General features: G+C 40.5%; 1 protein-coding gene across 1 annotated transcript in view; it reads left to right on the top strand.

Moving 5' to 3' along the window:
• UTP20 (UTP20 small subunit processome component) overlaps nt 1–20,430 on the top strand; it is an 88,510-nt gene that overhangs the window by 43,293 nt on the left and 24,787 nt on the right. Inside the window, exons 26-38 of the mRNA XM_058673309.1 lie at nt 2,608–2,774; nt 4,365–4,573; nt 9,333–9,476; nt 10,166–10,245; nt 12,620–12,846; nt 13,641–13,785; nt 14,833–14,920; nt 15,778–15,921; nt 16,111–16,161; nt 16,267–16,419; nt 18,248–18,403; nt 18,620–18,760; nt 19,184–19,321. Of these exons, the coding sequence (XP_058529292.1) occupies nt 2,608–2,774; nt 4,365–4,573; nt 9,333–9,476; nt 10,166–10,245; nt 12,620–12,846; nt 13,641–13,785; nt 14,833–14,920; nt 15,778–15,921; nt 16,111–16,161; nt 16,267–16,419; nt 18,248–18,403; nt 18,620–18,760; nt 19,184–19,321 (1,843 nt within the window). The remainder of the gene's footprint in view (nt 1–2,607; nt 2,775–4,364; nt 4,574–9,332; nt 9,477–10,165; nt 10,246–12,619; nt 12,847–13,640; nt 13,786–14,832; nt 14,921–15,777; nt 15,922–16,110; nt 16,162–16,266; nt 16,420–18,247; nt 18,404–18,619; nt 18,761–19,183; nt 19,322–20,430) is intronic.

Genomic DNA, 20,430 nt, shown 5'->3' with positions numbered 1-20,430 from the left:
TCAAAAAAATAGTGAATAATAACCTCACTTAATGTCATTGGTGATTCTTGACCTTTGAGTATGTATCTTTTTACTCTGCTGTCTGACAAAGTGGGAGGCACTCATAATGCATAAAACAACTTCTGCACGTGTGTTGTCTCAAGGAATAGCACCTATGTAAGTTTTTGAGTTACAAGCTAAACTAGGCACTTTCTCACGGGATTTTTTTGTTTGAAAGCCCATTGATGTACTCTGATCCTTTCTAAAATTGGGTACTTCACAGTGAATGTGGTGAGTTTGCCCCTGCAAGGGAATCCACAGATAACCTTTGTTTTCAGTAACTGAATTCTAGCACTCAAGTGAAAATGGGGATTTGGGAGAATTTATCTGCTACTGTGAACTTGGCAGGTTCACCATATGTAAAAGACTTGTGAGGACTAGAGTTTGTTGTAGCAGGTAAAACTGCTGCCTGCGACAATGGCATCCTGTGTGGGCACCAGTTTGTCTGTTACTCCACTTCCAGTCTTGTTCCCTGCTGAAGACCTGGGAAAAGCAGCAGAAGATGGTCCAACTGTGGGGTCTAGGCCACCCATTTGGGAAACCAGATGAAGCTCCTAGCCCTAGGCTTTAGCCTGGCCAGGCCTGGCCTTTGTGGTCATTTGGGAGTGAACCAGTAGATACATAGGTCTCTCTCTCTTTTTCTCTGTACCTGTGTGTCTACTTTTCTCTCTAATTCTTTCAAATAACTAAAAAAAATCTTTTAAAAAGACTTGTTTGATGAGATGACTAGTGATATTAGCAAATGTTAATAAACATTTATTTTTGCTTACAGTGGCATGTGTCAGCATTTGACATTTCTGTAACTTAGTGAACCAATGTTTTCCAAGTAAATGATTGACTTTCCAGACTCATGTATAAATAAGACATCTGTTCAAAATGCAAGGCAAGCGTACTGTACTGTAGAAGAATTCTTGATGTTTGCTATAACCCCTCAGGTTCCACATTGCTAATAGCAGCAGTTATTGAGATTTGGAGTTCTATAAAAATGGAATAGCTACAATTGTCTGGCATGGTAGCCTAGCGGCTAAAGTCCATTCGCGCCAGTTCATATCCCAGCTGCTCCGCTAACCTTCTTGTGGCTTGGGAAAGCAGTAAAGGACAACCCAAGGCCTAGGGACCCTGCACCCATGCGGGAGATCTGAAAGAAGCTCCTGGCTCCTGGCTTTGGATTGGCTCAGCTCCAGCTATTACGGCTACTAGGGGAGTGAACCAGCAGATAGAGGATCTTTCTTTCTGTCTCTCCTTCTCTCTGTAAATCTGACTTCCCAATAAATAAATAAATCTTTCATTTTTTTCCTCTTTGGCTTGGGGAATAGTCATTTTTCATTAAATGTTTATATTAAAGTATAATGACTATTGTTAAACATTTTTTCATTCCTCGGTTCTGGTTTCAAATATAGTAACTATTAGCAGATAAAATACACATGTATAAAATAATTTCCAGAAAGGATGAAAACCACAGTCTGAATTTTCAGTGTGGTCAGTTTTCTGTTATTGTGGTTGTTTTTAAAAATGTGTTCATTTATATGAAAGAATTGCACAGAAAAGGGAGAGCCAGAAAAAGAGATCTTGCATCCAACTGATTTACTCCCCAAGTGGCCAAAACTCAGGGCTCTTCCAGGTGCTTCATCCAAGTCCTCCACATGGGTAGCAGGGCTGAAGCACTTGTCCTTATCCTGTTGCCTTCCTTAGGCACGTCAGCAGGGAGCTGGATTGTAAGTGGAGTAGCCACGCCCTGAGCTTACGCTGATGTGATATGTCAATGTCACGAACCAGTAGAGGTTTGACGTACTGCACCACATGACTAGACCCAAATCAATTAAGTTTTGTCACATAAAAAAAGGTAACCTTTGTTAGGTTATTTCTAAATTTTTCAAGAATGAATGTTGAAAAATACTAGAATACTTGTAAAGCACAAATTGAAATGAATATATGAACATTTCCAGGGATAACCCTTACTAGATTTTGATATAGCACTGAAACTGTATTTAACAAAGTAGTGTTTTATATATATAATCATGTGGCTTTGTTTTAGGTCATTAACCTATGTTAGTATTAAAGATTTGCCATTTTGCAATGAGAAAACTTTGATATGAAAATATTTTTTCTCCTTAAAAGTTTTTTACAAATTTACCAATTAAACTGAGTTTAGTGTTTTCCAGTGGTTATTGATCTCTTAGTGTACCTTTTCCTTCTGTTTCTTATGTTTTGAAGATTGGTAATTTAATTGATTTTTTTTAGCTTCCTTATTTGCTTTTGATTGTTACCTATTGCTTCCCTTGAATGTGTACATTCTTGTTTCCATTTCTGCTTGATTACTTACCTTTGAATTGCTTATTTTATTGCTTTTTCTCACACAAAGAATCACACTCTGGCCTTTGCTATTTTCCTTTTTCTGATTCCTTTGGCTTTATTTTATTGCTCTTCCCCCCATCCCCCACCTTTGTTTTATAATGCACTGATTCAGAATTGCTGAATCCCTCTGCTAGGCTTCTGCAAAATTAAGACCAAATAGTCTTATGTTTCTGAACTAATGTGCAAGCCAGCTATGTTCTTTTGACTTTGCAGAATTCTGTATGGGCGCATGAAGAACAAGACTGGGAGTAAAACACAGGGCAAGTCGGCTTCAGGCACACGCATGGCCATCGTGCTGCGCTTCCTCGCCGGGACCCAGCCCGAGGAGATCCAGATATTCCTGGACCTGCTGCTGGAGCCTGTGAAGCACTTCCTGAACGGTAGCTCCCGCGAGGCTGATGGGGTGTCTCAGGCTTGATGGCTCTCTCCTGGGGCTCTTTGTAACGGAGCTGTGCCCACCCCACGTTCCCCGACACCAGGCTGGCCTTCCCGCTGATACACAACTCGTCCCAAACTTTGGTTGAATTAAATAAAGCTCATGCTTGGCCCTGGGGATTACCAGCACCCTTGTGATAATAAGAACTTCAGAGCAGGCTGCAAAATTAATCTTAACTGCTTTGGCATTTATTAATTAATTAACTGAGTCATTTAGCCTTTAAGTGTGATTTGTTGAGTAACCTACACCAGAGACACTGCTAGGTTAAAAATAAAGAAATATGTGTTTATGTTTGCCTTCAGCCTCACAGATGAGATGCAGTGATGTATGAGGGTAGACCCTGAGCTATGATGCTGTGTGATATGTTCTCTGCTATTAAATGTTAACAGTTGTTGATTACAGTTATGACGAGCATTTCCCAAGTGTCTAGTACCAACTATCATTATGGCCCCTTTATAGAGTTTCGATCTTTACAACAACTATATGAGCTGTCACTTCTTTGGTTATCCCTATTCTACAAATGACAAGACTGTGCCTTAGAAAGGAGCTATTCTAAAAAAAAAGAAAAGAAAAGAAAAGAAAAGAGAGAGAGAGAGAGAAAAGAGGTATTATGCTTATGGCCTGTTGGCTACAAAGTGCTAGAGTTGGGGTTAGAACCTACACCACTGTGGCTCTGAAACCTGCGCAGCAGTCCCAGTCATGTTACTGTAGACAAACAGATAGGCTTGTATTTCTAGTGGAGTGTGCTGCATCTACTTTGCATTTTTGCTGTGCCCGAGGTCCATCTGCTCATAGGTTTTCATTCAGCATGAGAACCTGTGAAGGAGCTTGGCTGTAATGAACTCAAAAGCTTCCATTCAGTGTGGAGTCCCTGTTGAAGGAGGGGAGCTGGAACTGATGCTGCTCATGCCAGACCTTGTTAGTGTATAAATCAACAAGCTCTTGGTGGCTTGAAGTCAAGCCTGGACGTAATAATTTGGATATTTTCAATAAATTCTGAAATCAGTATCATGTCAACTGTTGATAAAAAGTTTTTTTTTTTTTTTTTTTTTTTTAAACCGGGGGCCATCGAGAGAAGTAAAACACTTGATTCTCAGCCATCAGAAAACTTATATTGCAGCCAAGCATCTTCTATGAATCTACCAGCCCAATGAAAGCTGAAAATAAGAAAAATATGTGGAGTGTTTTTGACAGATAAAGACTATTAGTAACATAACTATTCAGGAATAGTTTAAAAGTTGGCTGAGAATGGCTGTAGAGTCATAGCTCTGTCATGGTTTGTTACTCTATTTTATTCCTCAGTTTCCTCATCTGTACAATGGAATTAGTTAAACCTAACTTAACCGGCTCACTGGATGTTTTTATAAAAGTCAAAAGGACATTAATACATAAGAAAAATGGATTGTCATCAATGAGTCACTCTATGGCAATAGAAGACACTGCATTGCTGGCAGAAGTTGGACGCAAGTTATGAATGTACATAGCAACAAACTAATACTTCACTTTTTACACAATTTCTTCTTTGTTTCTACAGGAGACTGCCAGTGTGCAGTTGTTCAAGCAGTAGAAGATTTGGATTTGTCCAAAGTTCTTCCTTTGGGCCGTCAGCATGGTGTCTTAAATAGCCTTGAAATCGTGTTGAAGAACATTAGCCATCTGATTGGCACATACTTACCGAAGATTTTGCAGATCCTGCTCTGTATGACAGCGACTGTCTCACACATCCTTGACCAGCGGGAGAAGGTGACGGATGTGCTGTGGATGCTCTCTTTTTGGGCTGATGAGTCTATTTTACTTGAGAATTGGGTTGAGACCTGAATTATTAACATCCTTCCAGATGATATACCTTTCTAAAATAGCCCTGTGAAGGTGTTTCTTTTAAAAATCTTCTATGGGTAAAAAAAAAAACCTTCAAAGTAAAGGATACTTAGGGGTAACTAAAAAATGCAAGTTGTATCAAACATATATTAGAAATAAGGCAGAGTGCTAGAAAATAAGTTACTTCTATATATAAGGGATCTGAAACTTCACAGGAATTTTGTATTATGGAGAAACAGTGAAGGGTGGGTTTGGGACATAGCAGTAAAGAGACTGCGTGGGATTCCCACAGCCCATATCGGAGTGCCTGCTCCAAGTCCTGGCTTTCCCTCTTCTAACACAGCCCACTGAGGAGGCAGCAGGTGATAGCTGAAGTTCTTGGGTCTCTGCTACTCCATGGGAGGTAGAGGCTGAGCTCTGGGACCCTGGCCTTGATCATGTCAGGCCCCAGCTGTTTTTGGTGTTTAGGAACTGAGCCATCAGATGGGAGATCTCTCTGTGTGAGAATAAGGACTCTCTTAGCAGAACAAGGAAGAAGACATAAGTGAGATATTAGTTTGTTGTTGTTTATGATCTTCTATTCATTTTCTGTCTCTGCCTCTACCATTCAACTAAAATTATGAAAATAAGTAAAATTTTAAAAAAAATTAGAAGATCCTCAGCTACTATGCCAAAGACAAAGCCGATGGCCAGGATTTGAGTGAATAAGTGCTGCCTCTGCTAGGGTAGCTAGGGTCCCCTCTAAGGTTGTGATATTTGAACTTGGGCCTGGCTGGCCATGGGACACTATTTCAGGTAACGAGGGCAGGCAGTGCAAAGTCCCTGAAGCATGAACAATCTTGGCATGGCTGTACTGAGCAGAAAAACTATTCCTGTGGGGGGAGACCAACAGTGGAAACAAGACTCAAAAGAGTCTTTGTCAGATAAATGCTTAAGGGCTGTGGACAAAAAGTATATAAGAAGTTTGCTTTATGCCTTGTGCTGGCTGTATCTGGGTATGGATATAGTGAATTGTGAAAGACGAGAGGTTCTGTAAAGTTTCTTTGAATTCTTAAATTTTTGGTAAACCGAGAAGTTACTCAGTAATATAGGCTTACCCCCAAGTCAGCAGTCAGTAACTGAAAGGACCATTTATGCAATTTCACAGTTCATTAGTTAGTGAGGTGTTAAGCTTGCTCACAGATCTGAGCTTTTTTTTTTTTTTAACAAGTTCAAGGAATTCTTTAAATTGCAACCATAAATTATTTCACAGTAATTTTGCGTAAGTGAGTTAAAATTCTACATTTATTTGTTTGAGCTCAGTTAGACATTTACTTTTTTATATCATTTTGTATGCTTCAGGGCGTTGAGTGACATTGAAATAGCGTATTGTGAAGGTTGCTGGTTTTGCTGTACATTTTGGCAGTATGTTAACCAGTAAACTATAAAATCAGGCTAGGACTGTTTCTCTAGCAATTAAACGTCTACACAGTTTCTCATTGAGTACAACTAAGCAGCTGAGCTGCTCAAGAGAGGAGAGACTGAGAGAAAGATCTTCTATCCGCTGATTCACTCCCGAAGTGACCACAATGACCAGAGCTGAGCCAATCCAAAGTCAGGCACCAGGAGCTTCCTCCGGGTCTCCCACGCAGGTGCAGGGTCCCAAGGCTTTGGGTCGTTGTCCACTGCTTTCCCAGGCCACAAGCTGGGAGCTGGATGGGAAGCAGTGCCACCGGGATTAGAACCAACACCCATAAGGGCTCCCGGTGCATTCAAGGCGATAACTTGAGCTGCTAGGATACAGTACTGGGTCCAGCATACTTTCATTTAACTTCACAAACACAGGTTTAACACTACTAGTAAATATGTCAACGCATAACAAATAGAAAATAATAATTAAAACACCAACAAATCTCTGCTATCCCTCAGGAGTGTAAGCAAAGGCTGTGCACAGTATTAAATCCCAGACTGTCACTTTCACTCCTGTAGATTGCATTTTTGCATACTGTATATTAGTTATCACAGTACATGGAAAGCATATATTTGTATCTGGGGGAGTAGCTTATTTCACTAAGTATCATGGTGTCTAGTTGTGTCAAACTATTGAGAACAGTGGAAAGGGACAGGATCTTCCCAAGCTGTTTCAGTGAGGTTACCATCACTTAATCTTTAAAAACAGGTTGATTGTCATGATGGCTAGCTTCTCTATAAATTCTCATGAGAAGTTGGGCAGAAGACCTAATCTTTCCCAGCAGAAGTAGCATTTATATTGTCTTCATTAATTTAAGGGTGACTTTTAGATTCTTGTACTGATAATAAAGGTTATGTGTAAAAAAAGGTTGCTACTTTTCTGTCTGGAAGCCAAAGTATATTAATCAAGTGATAAAACAGCTGGGAGTTGAATCTCAAGCATTTGTCTCTCTCTTCTCTTTTTAAGGGAAAGTCTACCTCGTGCATAGTTGACCTTATTATAAATCCTCCCAACTGGGTATCTTTGGTTTTCACCCTCCCACATAGTTTAATAAATTTGCCTTCAGCATGATTTTAAGTTGAAGTCAGGAGTGTGGCTATAATGCCAGTCGTGGGGACTGGAATTGTTCTTCCTTGAACCTGAACGAACAGGCTGCCTATCTGTGATTTTGTAGCCTGTGGGGAAGGAGAGAGCAAAAAATAGTGATATCTGTGACAGAGAAAGTTTGATCTGAATTCTGACCCACTCCAGCATATGTACCTGCCTCCAAACACAATCTTTTCAAAATTGCATTTTTCGGGCCCGGCGGTGTGGCCTAGCGGCTAAAGTCCTCGCCTTGAATGCCCTGGGATCCCATATGGGCGCCGGTTCTAATCCCGGCAGCTCCACTTCCCATCCAGCTCTCTGCTTGTGGCCTGGGAAAGCAGTTGAGGATGGCCCAAAGCTTTGGGACCCTGCACCCGCGTGGGAGACCCGGAAGAGGTTCCAGGTTCCCGGCATCGGATCGGCGCGCACCGGCCCGTTGCGGCTCACTTGGGGAGTGAAACATCGGATGAAAGATCTTCCTCTCTGTCTCTCCTCCTCTCTGTATATCCGGCTTTCCAATAATAATAAAATCTTAAAAAAAAATTTGCATTTTTCAGTTGAAATCTTTACATCGCTTGTTTCAGTCTCCTCATTCTCTTAAAACATGTAAGTATTCTTTCTGAGAAGACCTGCAGTTCCTTGTTTAAAAATGTTTATTAGAGCTGCCATCTAGTGGTTCATTCCCGCAATAGCTGGGACTGAGTCAGCTGCAACTGGGAGCCCAGAACTCAATATGGCTTTCTGGTGGAGTGACAGGGACGCAAATACTTGACCCATCCGCTGCTCACTCCACAGGTGCACATTAGCAAGGAGGCCAGGGTCAGGAGCAGCAGGACTCTAACCAGGCCCTCAGATACATGAGATATGGGTGGCCAACCCAGAGATTAAGTGCTATTCCATGTTTTCAAAAAGCTGTTCAACAAACAGAGAGAGACAAGCAGAAAGAAAATAAATTCTTTCTATTTTTTAAGATTTATTTTTATTTGAAAGGCAGATTTTTACAGAGAGAGATGGAGAAACAGAGAGAGAGAGGTCTTCCATCTGCTGGTTTGCTCCCCAAATGGCCAAAATGGCCAGAGCTGAGTCGATCTGGATCTGGGAGCCAGGAGCTTCTTTCAGGTCTCCCACGTGGGTGCAAGGTCCCAAGGCTTTGGGCCACCCTCTGCTGCTCTCCCAGGCCACAAGCAGAGAGTTGGATCAAAAGTGGAGCAGCTGGAATATGAACTGGTACCGTTATGGAATGCTGTTACTTGACCATGCCAGCTCCAAGAACATAAATTCTTTAACTTGTCCCCTAGACTACTTTTAATATGGATTTCATCTTTAAATATATATACATATATTTTAAAATGAGTATATATATTTAAAAATGAGTAATTGTAATGTGAAACTGAAAACCATGTTACTTTGCTTTGAAATGCAGATAGAGGGCCTGGCGGCGTGGCCTAGTGGCTAAAGTCCTCACCTTGAACACACCCGGATCCCATATGGGCGCCGGTTCTAATGCCAGTAGCCCTACTTCCCATCCAGCTCCCTGCTTGTGGCCTGGGAAAGCAGTCGAGGACGGGCCAAAGCTTTGGGGACCCTGCACCCACGTGCGAGACCCGAAAGAGGTTCCTGGTTCCCGGCTTCGGATCGGCTCAGATCTGGCCGTTGCTGCTCACTTGGGGAGTGAATCATCGGACAGAAGATCTTCCTCTCTGTCTCTCCTACTCTATGTATATCTGACTTTGTAATAAAAAATAAATCTTAAAAAAAAAAAAGAAGGAAATGCAGATAGAGTTCTTTTTTGCTGATCTAAAGCACTGTTTAAAATGTTCTGAAACAACGTAGAATACAAAACAGATATGATTATGTTTTTTCCCAAAGATATCTAGTATGATTTTACTGGGCAGTAATAATGAAGTACTTCTCACCATCTATTTTAAAAAAAAGTCTGCTTTGCCTTCTTGCTCAATTTGGAAAGCAATATGAATCTGCCTGTTTAATGTTCCCATGCAAATCAGAGATTTCCAGTTTGATTACTCAGCCCTGCTGAGCAAGTGCACCTCTAAAGAGCTGGGGACAAATGCGCTAGTCATGGGTGTATAGGATGTGTGGGTTTTGTTTTGTTTTGTTTGTTTTTGATACAAAGTCTTCGTTTTTCAGATACAGCTGAGGTTTGTTAACCCGCTGAAGAACCTGCGACGTCTTGGAATCAAGATGGTGACTGACATCTTTCTGGATTGGGAGTCCCATCAGTTCAGAGCAGAAGAAATCGACGCTGTGTTTCACGGAGCTGTCTGGCCCCAGGTAAACCCTTCTGCTCCTGCTTCCCCCCTACCTGCTAGTACCAGCCTTGTTGGCTACCCAGATGGGAATACTTGTCTGTGTTTTTATTTTCTTTCACAGTAAGCCTTTCTTCATTTCTGGAAGTTTTTCACTTTGATTTGCTTCCACAAGCACACTTGAAAAAGATCAGGCATTAATTTCTGTAATACTCTGGCACTTACACCTACAGGCTATGTGAATGCCATTCTGTCACTTGACTCTCTTAGGCAAGTGCAGTGTAACTTTCTCAGCACCTCATATAACATTGCCCGTGGCTGTTGACAGAAGAGGAGAAACGTGCAGGTGTTTTTCTTACGTGTTCCCATGTTTAATTTCCCTGGTTGTAACCACCTCCTGATCCTAAAGGTCCTAGTGACAGCTAGGAAGCCTGGAGCAGAGACTGGCTTTCAGGTTGCATGAACTTTTAGCCATTTCTGACCACGGGGCACCTCCTCTTCCGAGTCTAGCGTTTCCCAGCACTATCTACCATTTTTATCATGAATATTGTGTTGGGGCCCTTTATTTTTCCTTTAATCTATGTTTTAAATGTTCATCTCTAGACTCTGCCGCCTCTGGTCTGGCGTTTCTGTTCTTGTCACTTCTTTTTGTTATTGTATCTGTCATATAATTCCATGTGTGTCTCCATTTTAGTGTTTTTACTTTGTCCCTAGATCTGCAGGCTTGGGTCAGAGAGTCCGTATTCTCCTACACCTCTGCTGAAACTAATTAGTGTCTGGGGCAGAAATGCAAGGTATGATCTTTTTTTGTCCCCCTCCCCCTTTCAATTTACTTAATAAAAACTAGTCTAGGGAACTAACGATGTAATTGATGGTATTCTCGTACATTAAGTTATTGTAGGTGCGATTAAAGAGAAGAGACAGCTGGATAAAAATGTAGTGATAGCTTGAAATTCATTTTCTAAGGAAAAATACAAGTTGCTAAACAGTGTAGACTTCAGGATGTAGCTTTTGTAATGTTTTAATTATTAAATTTAGTTTATGAAAGAAATGGGTTAAATAGCATTTAACTATATAATATAAATTTAAATTGTGGGTTATATATAATAGATATTTATAATTCTATAGTTTGATTAAAACTTGAAAATTGGAACTACTAGAATCGATAAAAGCGGTCTTTCATTGTGTAATAAGCCAACAGTTTGATATAGTCTGGCACAGAGAGAAGCAGTATTAAACATGCAAGAATCATATCGTAAATAGGAATATTATCATGTTTTATATTATTGCTGAAAAATAAAAACTGATTTGTAATTGGCATTCTGTGTGTTTTCCCCAGTTCCCACTAAAAATTAGAAAAATTTGACAGACTTACTGAGCAGACTTTACAGTTAGTAAAACTGTAAATACCCAGCTCTCGTGGCTAGAAAAGTTTTTTATTCATTTATTCGAAAGGCAAGGTTAGGGGTTAAGAGGGATGGAGGAGCAAGAAAGGGAGAGAGAATATTTCAGAGCCACAGCACTGAGGTGTTAGTATTCAGTAAAATGTCAGTTTTGATTTTGAAGTGTGACTTCCGTAATGTCAGCTACTGCAGCATGCATTCCGTCTGTGGGGAAGTCTAACATTTTACTTTAGACTTGTATAAGTGAAGGTAGGGCTGCACTTCAAGCCAGCGTTTTAAAACTTACAAATAAAGTTAAATCATCTCAAAAGTAAGGTCAACTCCTGACAATAATAATGTGCTAATAAGGGTGATAATGCGTTATGCAGAGTGAGACCGAATGAGATCCTATAAATAGTAAGCTGGGACTGCTGTTGACCACTCTGTGATCAGCCCTGATGCAGCTGACCATGACCCTGGGTGATTGACCTGTGCCTCCTCAGCCTGTTCACTCCTGCAAGGCCCTGCGGTCCTTGCCTTGATTGTGCACGGGGTTTCGTGGCTTACCTGCTCCTTGAGGGCGTAGAACATACCCCTGTGTTGCTGTGCAGGTTCAGTGTCACTTACCCACAATGCTATAGGCAGAAATATTTAAGATTTCCATGTTGTTCGCATTTTGGAATATTTGTACATACTCTGCTGCTTCAGGACTCCTCAGGCAAAAATCCAAAATGCTCCAACATCTGAAACTTACTGAATCTCACATCATAACTCAAAAATCTTCGGATTGTTGAAGAAAGGCTGCTCAGGAGCCGTCCTCCGCGAAGGGTTACACATCTTCAACCCATGCTTCACTGTCGTTCATTGAGTGTTGAATGAGTATTTGAAAATTTTCACTGAGCTTTACATTGTAGTCTGAAGGTGGTGTTTCCAAGCCTCAGTTTTGCCACCTGCAAAATGGCAATAATAATTCTATCCTTGATAATACATCAAGTATCTTGCTTGATTGATATCTACCCATACTTTGCGCAGTATTCGTTGGGCAGAGAGGTATATGCATTCAACCACTTAGTAATCTTTTATCCATTTGTCATGGCTAAGGATGTTGGTGCTTGAACTCTTTCCAGTGATGAAATAATAAAGCCAGCCAGCCTTGCTTCAGTGTGGTAGTATTGTACCTCCACCTGAAATGCAGCTGCCGGCATGCCGTGGCCTTCAGGCAGCCGCTGTGCTCTCTGCTCTGCTTGGGAGCTGCCAGCTGCAGGGGTGTTTGTGTCTTTTGTGTGGGTCCTTGAAGATGGATCCATTCCTGCCACAAACATTTCCTCCTCCCAAGAAAGCATCTCTCATCAGATTAATTTTGGTCTCTACACACCCTAAAGTTTTTATGTCAGTATACAAATGTTCACATTCTAGAATCCTGCTTCTAACTGAAGAAATAAGCAATCTTTAAGAAGTTTCTTTTAGAAAGCCCGAGAATTTGGAGTTGCACTGCCCTTGAATCTCAGCTCTCCTAGCACAGTGGCTTTGCATGGGTCTCAGTTTCTTCCTCTGTAATGTGTAGACAGTGCGGTGGCCTCGCAGAGCTGTTAAGAGTATTAAATGAAAATCTTACATAAAACATTTCAATCATAGGGGGTTTGCAAGGTGCTTTGAATTAGGACCCATCAAGTTTTAGATTTAAATTTTACACATACACATGTGTTAAATGTGCAAATTCACTTGGTGTGTATTTTTTAAAATAAGCATTATTCCAATGTTGCTTTCATTTGTTTTTTTCTCACAGATACTTTCCTTTTCTGGCTAAACAGAAGCCTGGGCATCCAGAGTATGATATCCTAACCAATGTCTTTGCCATTCTGTCAGCCAAGAATCTGTCTGATGCCACCGCTAGTGTTGTGATGGATATTGTCAATGACCTGCTTAACATTCCGGACTTTGAGCCCACAGAAACAGTTTTGAGCTTGCCAGTAACTGGATGCATATATGCAGATGTATCCGAAGATATGGACGGTGTGTATTTATACAAAGGAAATGGTTGTGAGACATCTGAGGAATATTTTCCTTAGAAAAGAAAGAACCATCAGTATGGTTCTCATAATAACTTATGCCTATAGTTCAGTTTCTCTGGCAATTAATGCTGATTTATAGAAGCTGAATTTTCTTTGCATTTGTAAAAAATTCAGATCAGTTATTCTTCGGAAGTTTCCACTGTCCTCTAGGAAATGACATCTCTGAGATCATGCCCTGCAACAGCCCAGAGCTCTTCTGCGGCTACCCAAGTGGAGTCTCTTTCATTTTTAAACTAGCTAAAGAGACAGCTCTTAAGTAGGAAGAAAGTTATTTGATTTTGTTTTTGGTGACATGTGTTTGTTGGAAAGGCAAGTCACAGCAAGAGAGAGAGAGAGACAGAGATTTTTCGTCCTCTGGTTCACTCCCCCAATAGCCCAGTAACTTCCCTAAGCTGGGCTGGGCCAAAGCCTGGAGCCAGTAGGTTCCTCCCACACTCCCATGCGGATGGCAGAGGCCCAAGTACTTATGCCATTTCCTGGTGCTTTCCCGGGTGCATCAGCGGTGAGCTGGCCCAGCAGTGAAGTGTCCAGAATTTGAACCAGCCCTCCTATAGGATACCTACATCACATGAAACAGCTCAACTGGCCCTATTAGTTGATTGGTGTTTAAAGTTGAAATTTATTAAAATGTTCACAGTAGTTGAGTGCTTTTCTTATCCAAATGTGAATATGTTCTACAGTTGGAAATTTGCTCGGAGTTTCCGAAATGAAAACACTAGCCACTATCTGTTTCAGAGTCCATCACTGTGGGAGGAAGGTTGATTCTGCCCCACGTACCTGCAATCCTGCAGTATCTCAGCAGAACCACGATAAGTGCCGAGAAAGTGAAAAAGAAGAAGAATCGAGCACAAGTCAGTAAAGAACTAGGCATTCTTTCCAAGTAAGTGACTGCGAAGATGACATCGTCATCCGTGGTCTTAGTTTCTTCTTATTTTATCTTGAAAAGAGGTTTTCAGCGATCTAAGTGCTGTCTTCTATAAATTAATGCAGAATGTTGGTATAATCATTAGAAGCCTTTTATACTATTTGCCTGTGTTTAATTGTATTAAAAGGAACAGACTTCAGAATCCTCGTGAAGACTAGAGGTTTGACTGGCCCTTGTATGTTTTTTCTAATTAAAGCTTTGAGTTTTGTGACTTTTGCAGGGGGCAGTTGTTTTTAAGTTTAGCTAATAAAAATAATTAACTTAGAAAAGCAGAGAATATCATTCGAGCTTTTTGAAGACTGACATCTAATATTAACGATTGAAGTTAGTAAACCTGAATGAGAAGTTATTTTTATATTTTTAAAATTTTTTTAAAAAATTCTGTTAATTTCAACATGAACAAGAAGTGGTGATAGAGTCTTCTGCAAACTTGCTTTACGCTGCTCTCTTTATGTTGTTACATTTCTGAGTTGCACAGATTGAGGAAGCATGGTCAGTGTACTGAGGAAATGTCACCCCAGGCTACTAGTGTTTGTAAGAAGAGCAGAGCTTAGACACGGAAGGACTCACGGGAGAGTCTGCGACACCTGCTGTGTGACGTCAGCCTGAGTCTCGATGATTGCGTGGGGAATCTGGGGCAAATAAGGCCTTAATTGCTTTTTGTTGTGGCAATTTAAATTCAGACACTACACATAAAACCTTAAATGCAAAAAGTTGCTCTTGAAAACATGTCCTTACTAAGTAAGAAATTATTAATGATCCAAATATAGTGCTACAGTTCACTAAAATTCATCTACACAGTTACATATTGCAGAGGAAATGGAGTTGTAGCCATAAGCCCAACAAGACTGAGCAATGCTACAAAAACACATAATTCAAAACCCCCTTTATTTTATGTCCAAACTTTTTGGTCATAAAGATTTTCTACCCAAAGTTTGACTTCCTAGAGTAATGCTGGTTAACTCACATATCTTTCTTGCGTATCTCCTTTTCTTTCCATAGGATCAGCAAGTTTATGAAAGACAAAGAACAAAGTTCCCTGCTTGTTACCCTTCTGCTTCCTTTCCTCCATCGTGGCAATATTGCTCAGGTACAGATGTGCAGGACGTTTACTTTGGGTGGGCAGTGCCAGTGTATCATCGGATTTGTTTGTCAGCAGCAGTTTTAGTTGTTAGTTTATTTGATGCATTTGGCTTTAAAAAAGGTTAAAAAAAGTTTTATGCCATAATAAAAGGTTAGAAATAAAAAGAAGAAAGTTGGTGCTGAAATGGGAATGGGGCAGACCAGCAGGTGAGGACACCACCATGGGCCACAGTGGGAAGCCGTGGCCCCTTTTTTTCCTTCATTTCCCTTCTGATTCATTGTAAGCTTGCTTTTTCTCTTTGACTTTGATCAGTAACAGATCTGAAACCCATGACGTGCATTGTATAATATGAAATACGCATCTTGGTGACAAACCTAAGCAAAGGCCAGGCTTCGTGTCCAGCAATAAGTATAGTTTCTGATGCAGTTTTTAACCCTTAGTTTAATCCTGATGTAAAAAAACGTCCAAGGCTCAAGGTGACCTGTTAGACCTTAGTGGTGATATGGAGTCTCGCCACCTGGTAGTTCAGTTTGAAATACAACAGATCTGCAGAAAAAGGATTTTAACTTTTCAACAAGCTTATTTTTTCTTGACTGTATTTGAACTAGGTGGTATAAGAAATCAGCTTTCAAAACCATGTATATTGTCTGTTAGAATTGAAGTAAGATATGGGACATTATTATAGGTTTTATGTTTAGTCAAGTGCTGAAAATGTCAAAAAAAAACTATAAAGTTATTTTTTCAATGACTTCTACTTTTTTTAAATCTAGGAGTGATTATTTTCTGTACTGTAATATACTGAAGTTCAGGCTCATTAGTTTTACATAGTACAGAGATGTGACTTTTTCATCTTTTTCCTGAAGGATACGGAGATGGATATTCTGGTGACAGTGCAGAACTTGTTAAATCACTGTGTGGCGCCCACAAACTTCCTCAAGCCTCTGGCGGCACTCTTCTCAGTTATTAAGAATAAACTCTCAAGACAATTGCTTTGCACAGTTTTCCAGGTCTGTAATTTCCATTGGTTATTCCAAGTCCCTTTTTTCTCTTAAAAGACATGTAAAGCATTTGAGCAGGGTGTGTGTGCATAAATCATAATTTATAGGAGTTTGATTGGGGAATGAAGGTGAGGGGAGGAAAGCAGAAAAATTAAGGTTTTATTTACTAGTAACTATACTGATTTTCTTTCCTTCCAGACTCTTTCTAATTTTGAGAGTGATCTACAATACATCACTGAGGTTGTCAAGGTGAGAAAGAAATCTGATTTCTCTGCCTCTAAAAGGATGATCATTTTTGCTTATTGATGATTCATGTGCCTTCATTTATATTGTTCCAATGGCGTTTTCTTGCAGCTTAATGCATTTGATCACAGACATCTTGATGATATCAACTTTGATGTCCGCTTTGCGGCATTCCAGACCATCACCTCCCACATTAAAGACATGCAGGCGGTGGATGTTAACTACCTAATTCCGGTTATGCATAATTGTTTCTATAATATGGAGGTAGGTTTTTGTAGCAACATGTATTTTTTGTTGTCATGGTAATACAACTACTATAACATGATCTAATCTGGCGATTGGTTTTTGAGAGGTATTAGGGTTTTCAGAATAAAAATTTTTTTAGATGCAGAATTTTTTGTTTGGCACAGAATTTGAAAGGCACACATTTTGAAAGTAAATAATAAATGTGGAAGCACTTGGAAAAAGTAGGTGCAATGTTTCTGAGCTGAATTTAATCCTGAAATGGGAGAAATCAAAGCCTTTAAAAAAAATAGTCATTTACTTGTTTATTTTGAAAGAATTTACAGAGAGAGGGAGAGAAAAAAGACAGAATAATCTTCCATCTGCTGATGCACTCTTGTGACGGTTGCAAGGGCCAGCCCTGGGCTGGGCCAGAGCCAGGAGCCAGGAGCTTCGTCTGGGTCTCTTGTGTGGGTGCCAACTTGCACTACTTTTCTTTTCCTAGGCCATTAGCAAAGAACTGCATTGAAAGTAGAGTGCCCACATGGGGTTCTAGTATTACAGGTAATGACATTGCCTGTTACCCACATGGGGTTCTGGTATTACAGGTAATGACATTAACAGCTACACTACAGAGCTAGCCCTGTCAGTACAAGAAATTCTATGTCAGTGCCTGGTTGGCTGACTTGGAAATACCCTGTGTATAGTATCTGTGTTCCTCAAGCAAGGGACTTTGTAGGAACCAGATAAAATCACTAGACAGTTATCTCTCAGTGGTGACCTCATACTGAATAATGAAAATTGGGTTTGAATTTATGATAAAAATCTTAGTAATAACTCAGGAACATGAAGAGATCCTTTTAGAGTGCCGGGGTGTGTGTGTGTGTGTTGGAGAGGGGACATCCTTTTTTCCAGAGTGCAGTGTGGAATTACAAATCAGAATTTAAACTGTGTGCAATGTCTGGGCCATCCTCCATTTTTGTGAGTTATTCCATGGAGATAGGTTGGACAAAAATGCAAACGTGTGTATGTACGTGTTTTTAGAAATAAATCCAAGTAGCAATAGCAATAGTGGTAATTCCATCAGCCTCTGGTAGTCATCCGATAAAACCCTGTTCACATTGGGTTACTGCAGATATTTGTATGATTAGCCTCATAAAATATATTTAAGCTGATTGTATGTCATGAATGTAATGTGATAAACTTAAAAACATATCAGGAGTTTCCTCTGGGTCTCCCACACAGGTGCAGGGTCCCAAGGCTTTGGGCCGTCCTCTACTGCTTTCCTAGGCCACAAGCAGGGAGCTGGATGGGAAGCAGGGCCGCCAGGATTAGAACTTCTAACAGAAGTTAGTCTCCACCATGAATCAGAAATTTTATAAATTAGGCAAATACCACCTCATGTAACAGGTGATTCTACAGTTAGATTTGGGGGCTTCACAATTACGCCATCTGAGATGACTGTCCTTTTTCTGTAATAATTAGCAAAAATGAGGATGCTCAATCCTTATTTATATTTCCTATCTTGACAGGATTTTAGTTAAGATCTAGGGTCTTTGGCTCTACAGGTTGAACTAGAATTTGGCTGTTAGTTAAGGCTTTTCCACATGTGCAGCTCTGCTCTAAAGTTAATAAGTAATATTAATAAATAATAATAAAGAAAGTTAATAAATGAAATTGATTTGTGAACCTTTGATCTCCTGTAGTCTTCCAAATCCTGCATTTGGTTCTTCCTTGGGTGTAAAGCACTTGTGGAACATGGGTTGCTGGGTAGGGCTTTCCAAGAGTGGGCAGGTCACTTGGCTTGGGAGTTGAGTGCTCCATATGGTATGTGGTTGTTACACAGAATGCTTTGTTTTCTCATTTCCAGCTAGGAGATATGTCTTTAAGTGATAATGCCAGCATGTGCTTGATGAGCATCATTAAAAAGCTGGCAGCCTTAAATGTTGCTGAGAGAGACTACAAAGAAATCATTCAGCGGTCGCTACTGGAGAAGTTGAGGAAAGGGTTGAAGAGCCAGACAGAGGTATTTATTGTAAACCCATCTCTGTAAGTCTGCTGTCTGAGGTCTGCTTTGGTAGTGTTTTCCTACTTGCTTTCTGGATGTGTAGAAAAAAAGTAGTCAGGCCTAGGACATTGAATTCAACACTGTATGGTGTGTGTGTGTGTGTGTGTGTTACTTCATATTACATAGGCAACAGAATCACGAAAAATAATTTCTGCCTCCGTTTGATATTTGCAGAGTATCCAACAGGATTATACCACCATACTGTCTTGTTTAATTCAAACCTTTCCAAATCAACCAGAATTTAAAGACTTGGTACAGCTCACTCATCGCCAGGATCCAGAAATGGACTTCTTCGAGAACATGAAGCACATTCAGGTAGATGACAGCTGTCCTTCTTGGGGCCTACGAAATAAAGCAATGTGAACACTTCTGCCGTGTTGAGAGACATGTATTCTAACTTCCCCCAGAAGGTTTGTTTCTCATGCTTGATCATGAGTCAGATTTGCCTCCGAGATGATCATTCCTAGGGTCGGATGTCTTTGGTGGTGTTAGGGCTGATATCCGTGTCACCTTTCTGTATTTTTTCCTAAGAAACTTTTCGTATGTTGGGATCCATTGCTACCCAGAAGTTGTAGATTACGTCTGTGGAAGCAAATCCGAGCACAGCTGTTTGCGTCATGTAACACAAGGACTGTGCTCCACTCTGATCTTTCCATGAAAGGAACATGCGGTTCTAGAAGCAGGCTAGTTGTAGGTGAGGTTGTTCAGTAACTGATTTGTCATGCGTCTGACTTGTAGATCCACCGGAGAGCCAGGGCCCTGAAGAAGCTGGCCAAGCAGTTGCTGGAAGGCAAGATTGCACTGTCCTCTAAATCCCTTCAAAATTACATCATGCCCTACGCCATGACGCCAGTCTTTGATGAGAAGATGCTCAAGGTAGGGCATCAGCTCTAGAACCCGTGAACCTCTCCTCTTGCCCGGACAGAATGTAGAAAGAGCTGGTGGCATGCGCTGTCGTGTCATCGCCATGGCGAGAGGCTGCGGAGTGATCTGGAGCCCTTCGGCTGCACCTGGCAGCGTGGTGAATCTGGCATAAATGGTGTCTGTTCTTCGTAGTTTTCACTGTTGGAATTCACAAAGGCTAACCACGAAAGGTTGATCTTCCTAGAAATTGTCGCATATCGTTTGTTTTTGTATCATAGGACTTCGTTTTGGCAACCTCCATTGATCAGCAGAGTATGCTATTTGCCCAAATAGCTCATTAGAAATTAAGTAAAACAAAAACTGTTTTTTCTGATACATCAGCTGCTAGGTACTTGAATGCGTGGTCTTGTCCTGTCTTCAGCACCGCGTCAGCTCTCAGGCAGTGTTCCGAGTGCTTCCTCCTCGCCTCTGCCCAAGCCCGGTGCAGAGTTAGCCACTGTTTTAGAGGACAGCAGACTGAGACGTGATGTGACTGTTCCAAACTGGTTTTTGAACTTGAACTGTTTTGCCTGTTATGCTCCACAGTGTCTAGAGCAGTACCTAGCATATGGAACTAGAATAAATTTTTTTTTGAGTAGATTAATAAGCGATGGCATTTCTGATCACAAAAATTCAAGTCTAAGTGCAGCAATGTCTGAATGTGTGACTTGAATTTATATTTTTGATTATATGACCTCCAACAATAGTTGATTTCCTTTGTTGTTTCAAAAGTGCTTGAAAGAATTCTCTAAGGGCATAAAATTTCAGGTTGAACATCCAGCAAGCATGACTAATTCAAAATTTTGGGTGCCGAAATTTTGTAACCTACTTGTGAATTTACATTTCTTTCTGGCCTGAATCTTATAGGTGACACTTTTTCAGCAATCCAACGGTGTCCTTTTAACATACTTATTCTATTTAATTATATTAAGGATATGTATATATTAATAATATGCTAATGTTGGGTTTAAATTTGATTTTTTTCTTTGTTTTTCATTTGCCCTATGTTTTTTCCTTTTTCTCCCCTCTCTTGGCTCACTTGGTTATTTTTGTAATGTTTGTGTTTGGTTTGTTGGCTGATT

Source organism: Ochotona princeps, chromosome 15 (assembly GCF_030435755.1).
Source record: "Ochotona princeps isolate mOchPri1 chromosome 15, mOchPri1.hap1, whole genome shotgun sequence".
Taxonomy (NCBI): Eukaryota; Metazoa; Chordata; class Mammalia; order Lagomorpha; family Ochotonidae; genus Ochotona; species Ochotona princeps.
This window is presented reverse-complemented; position numbering and strand designations above follow the sequence as displayed.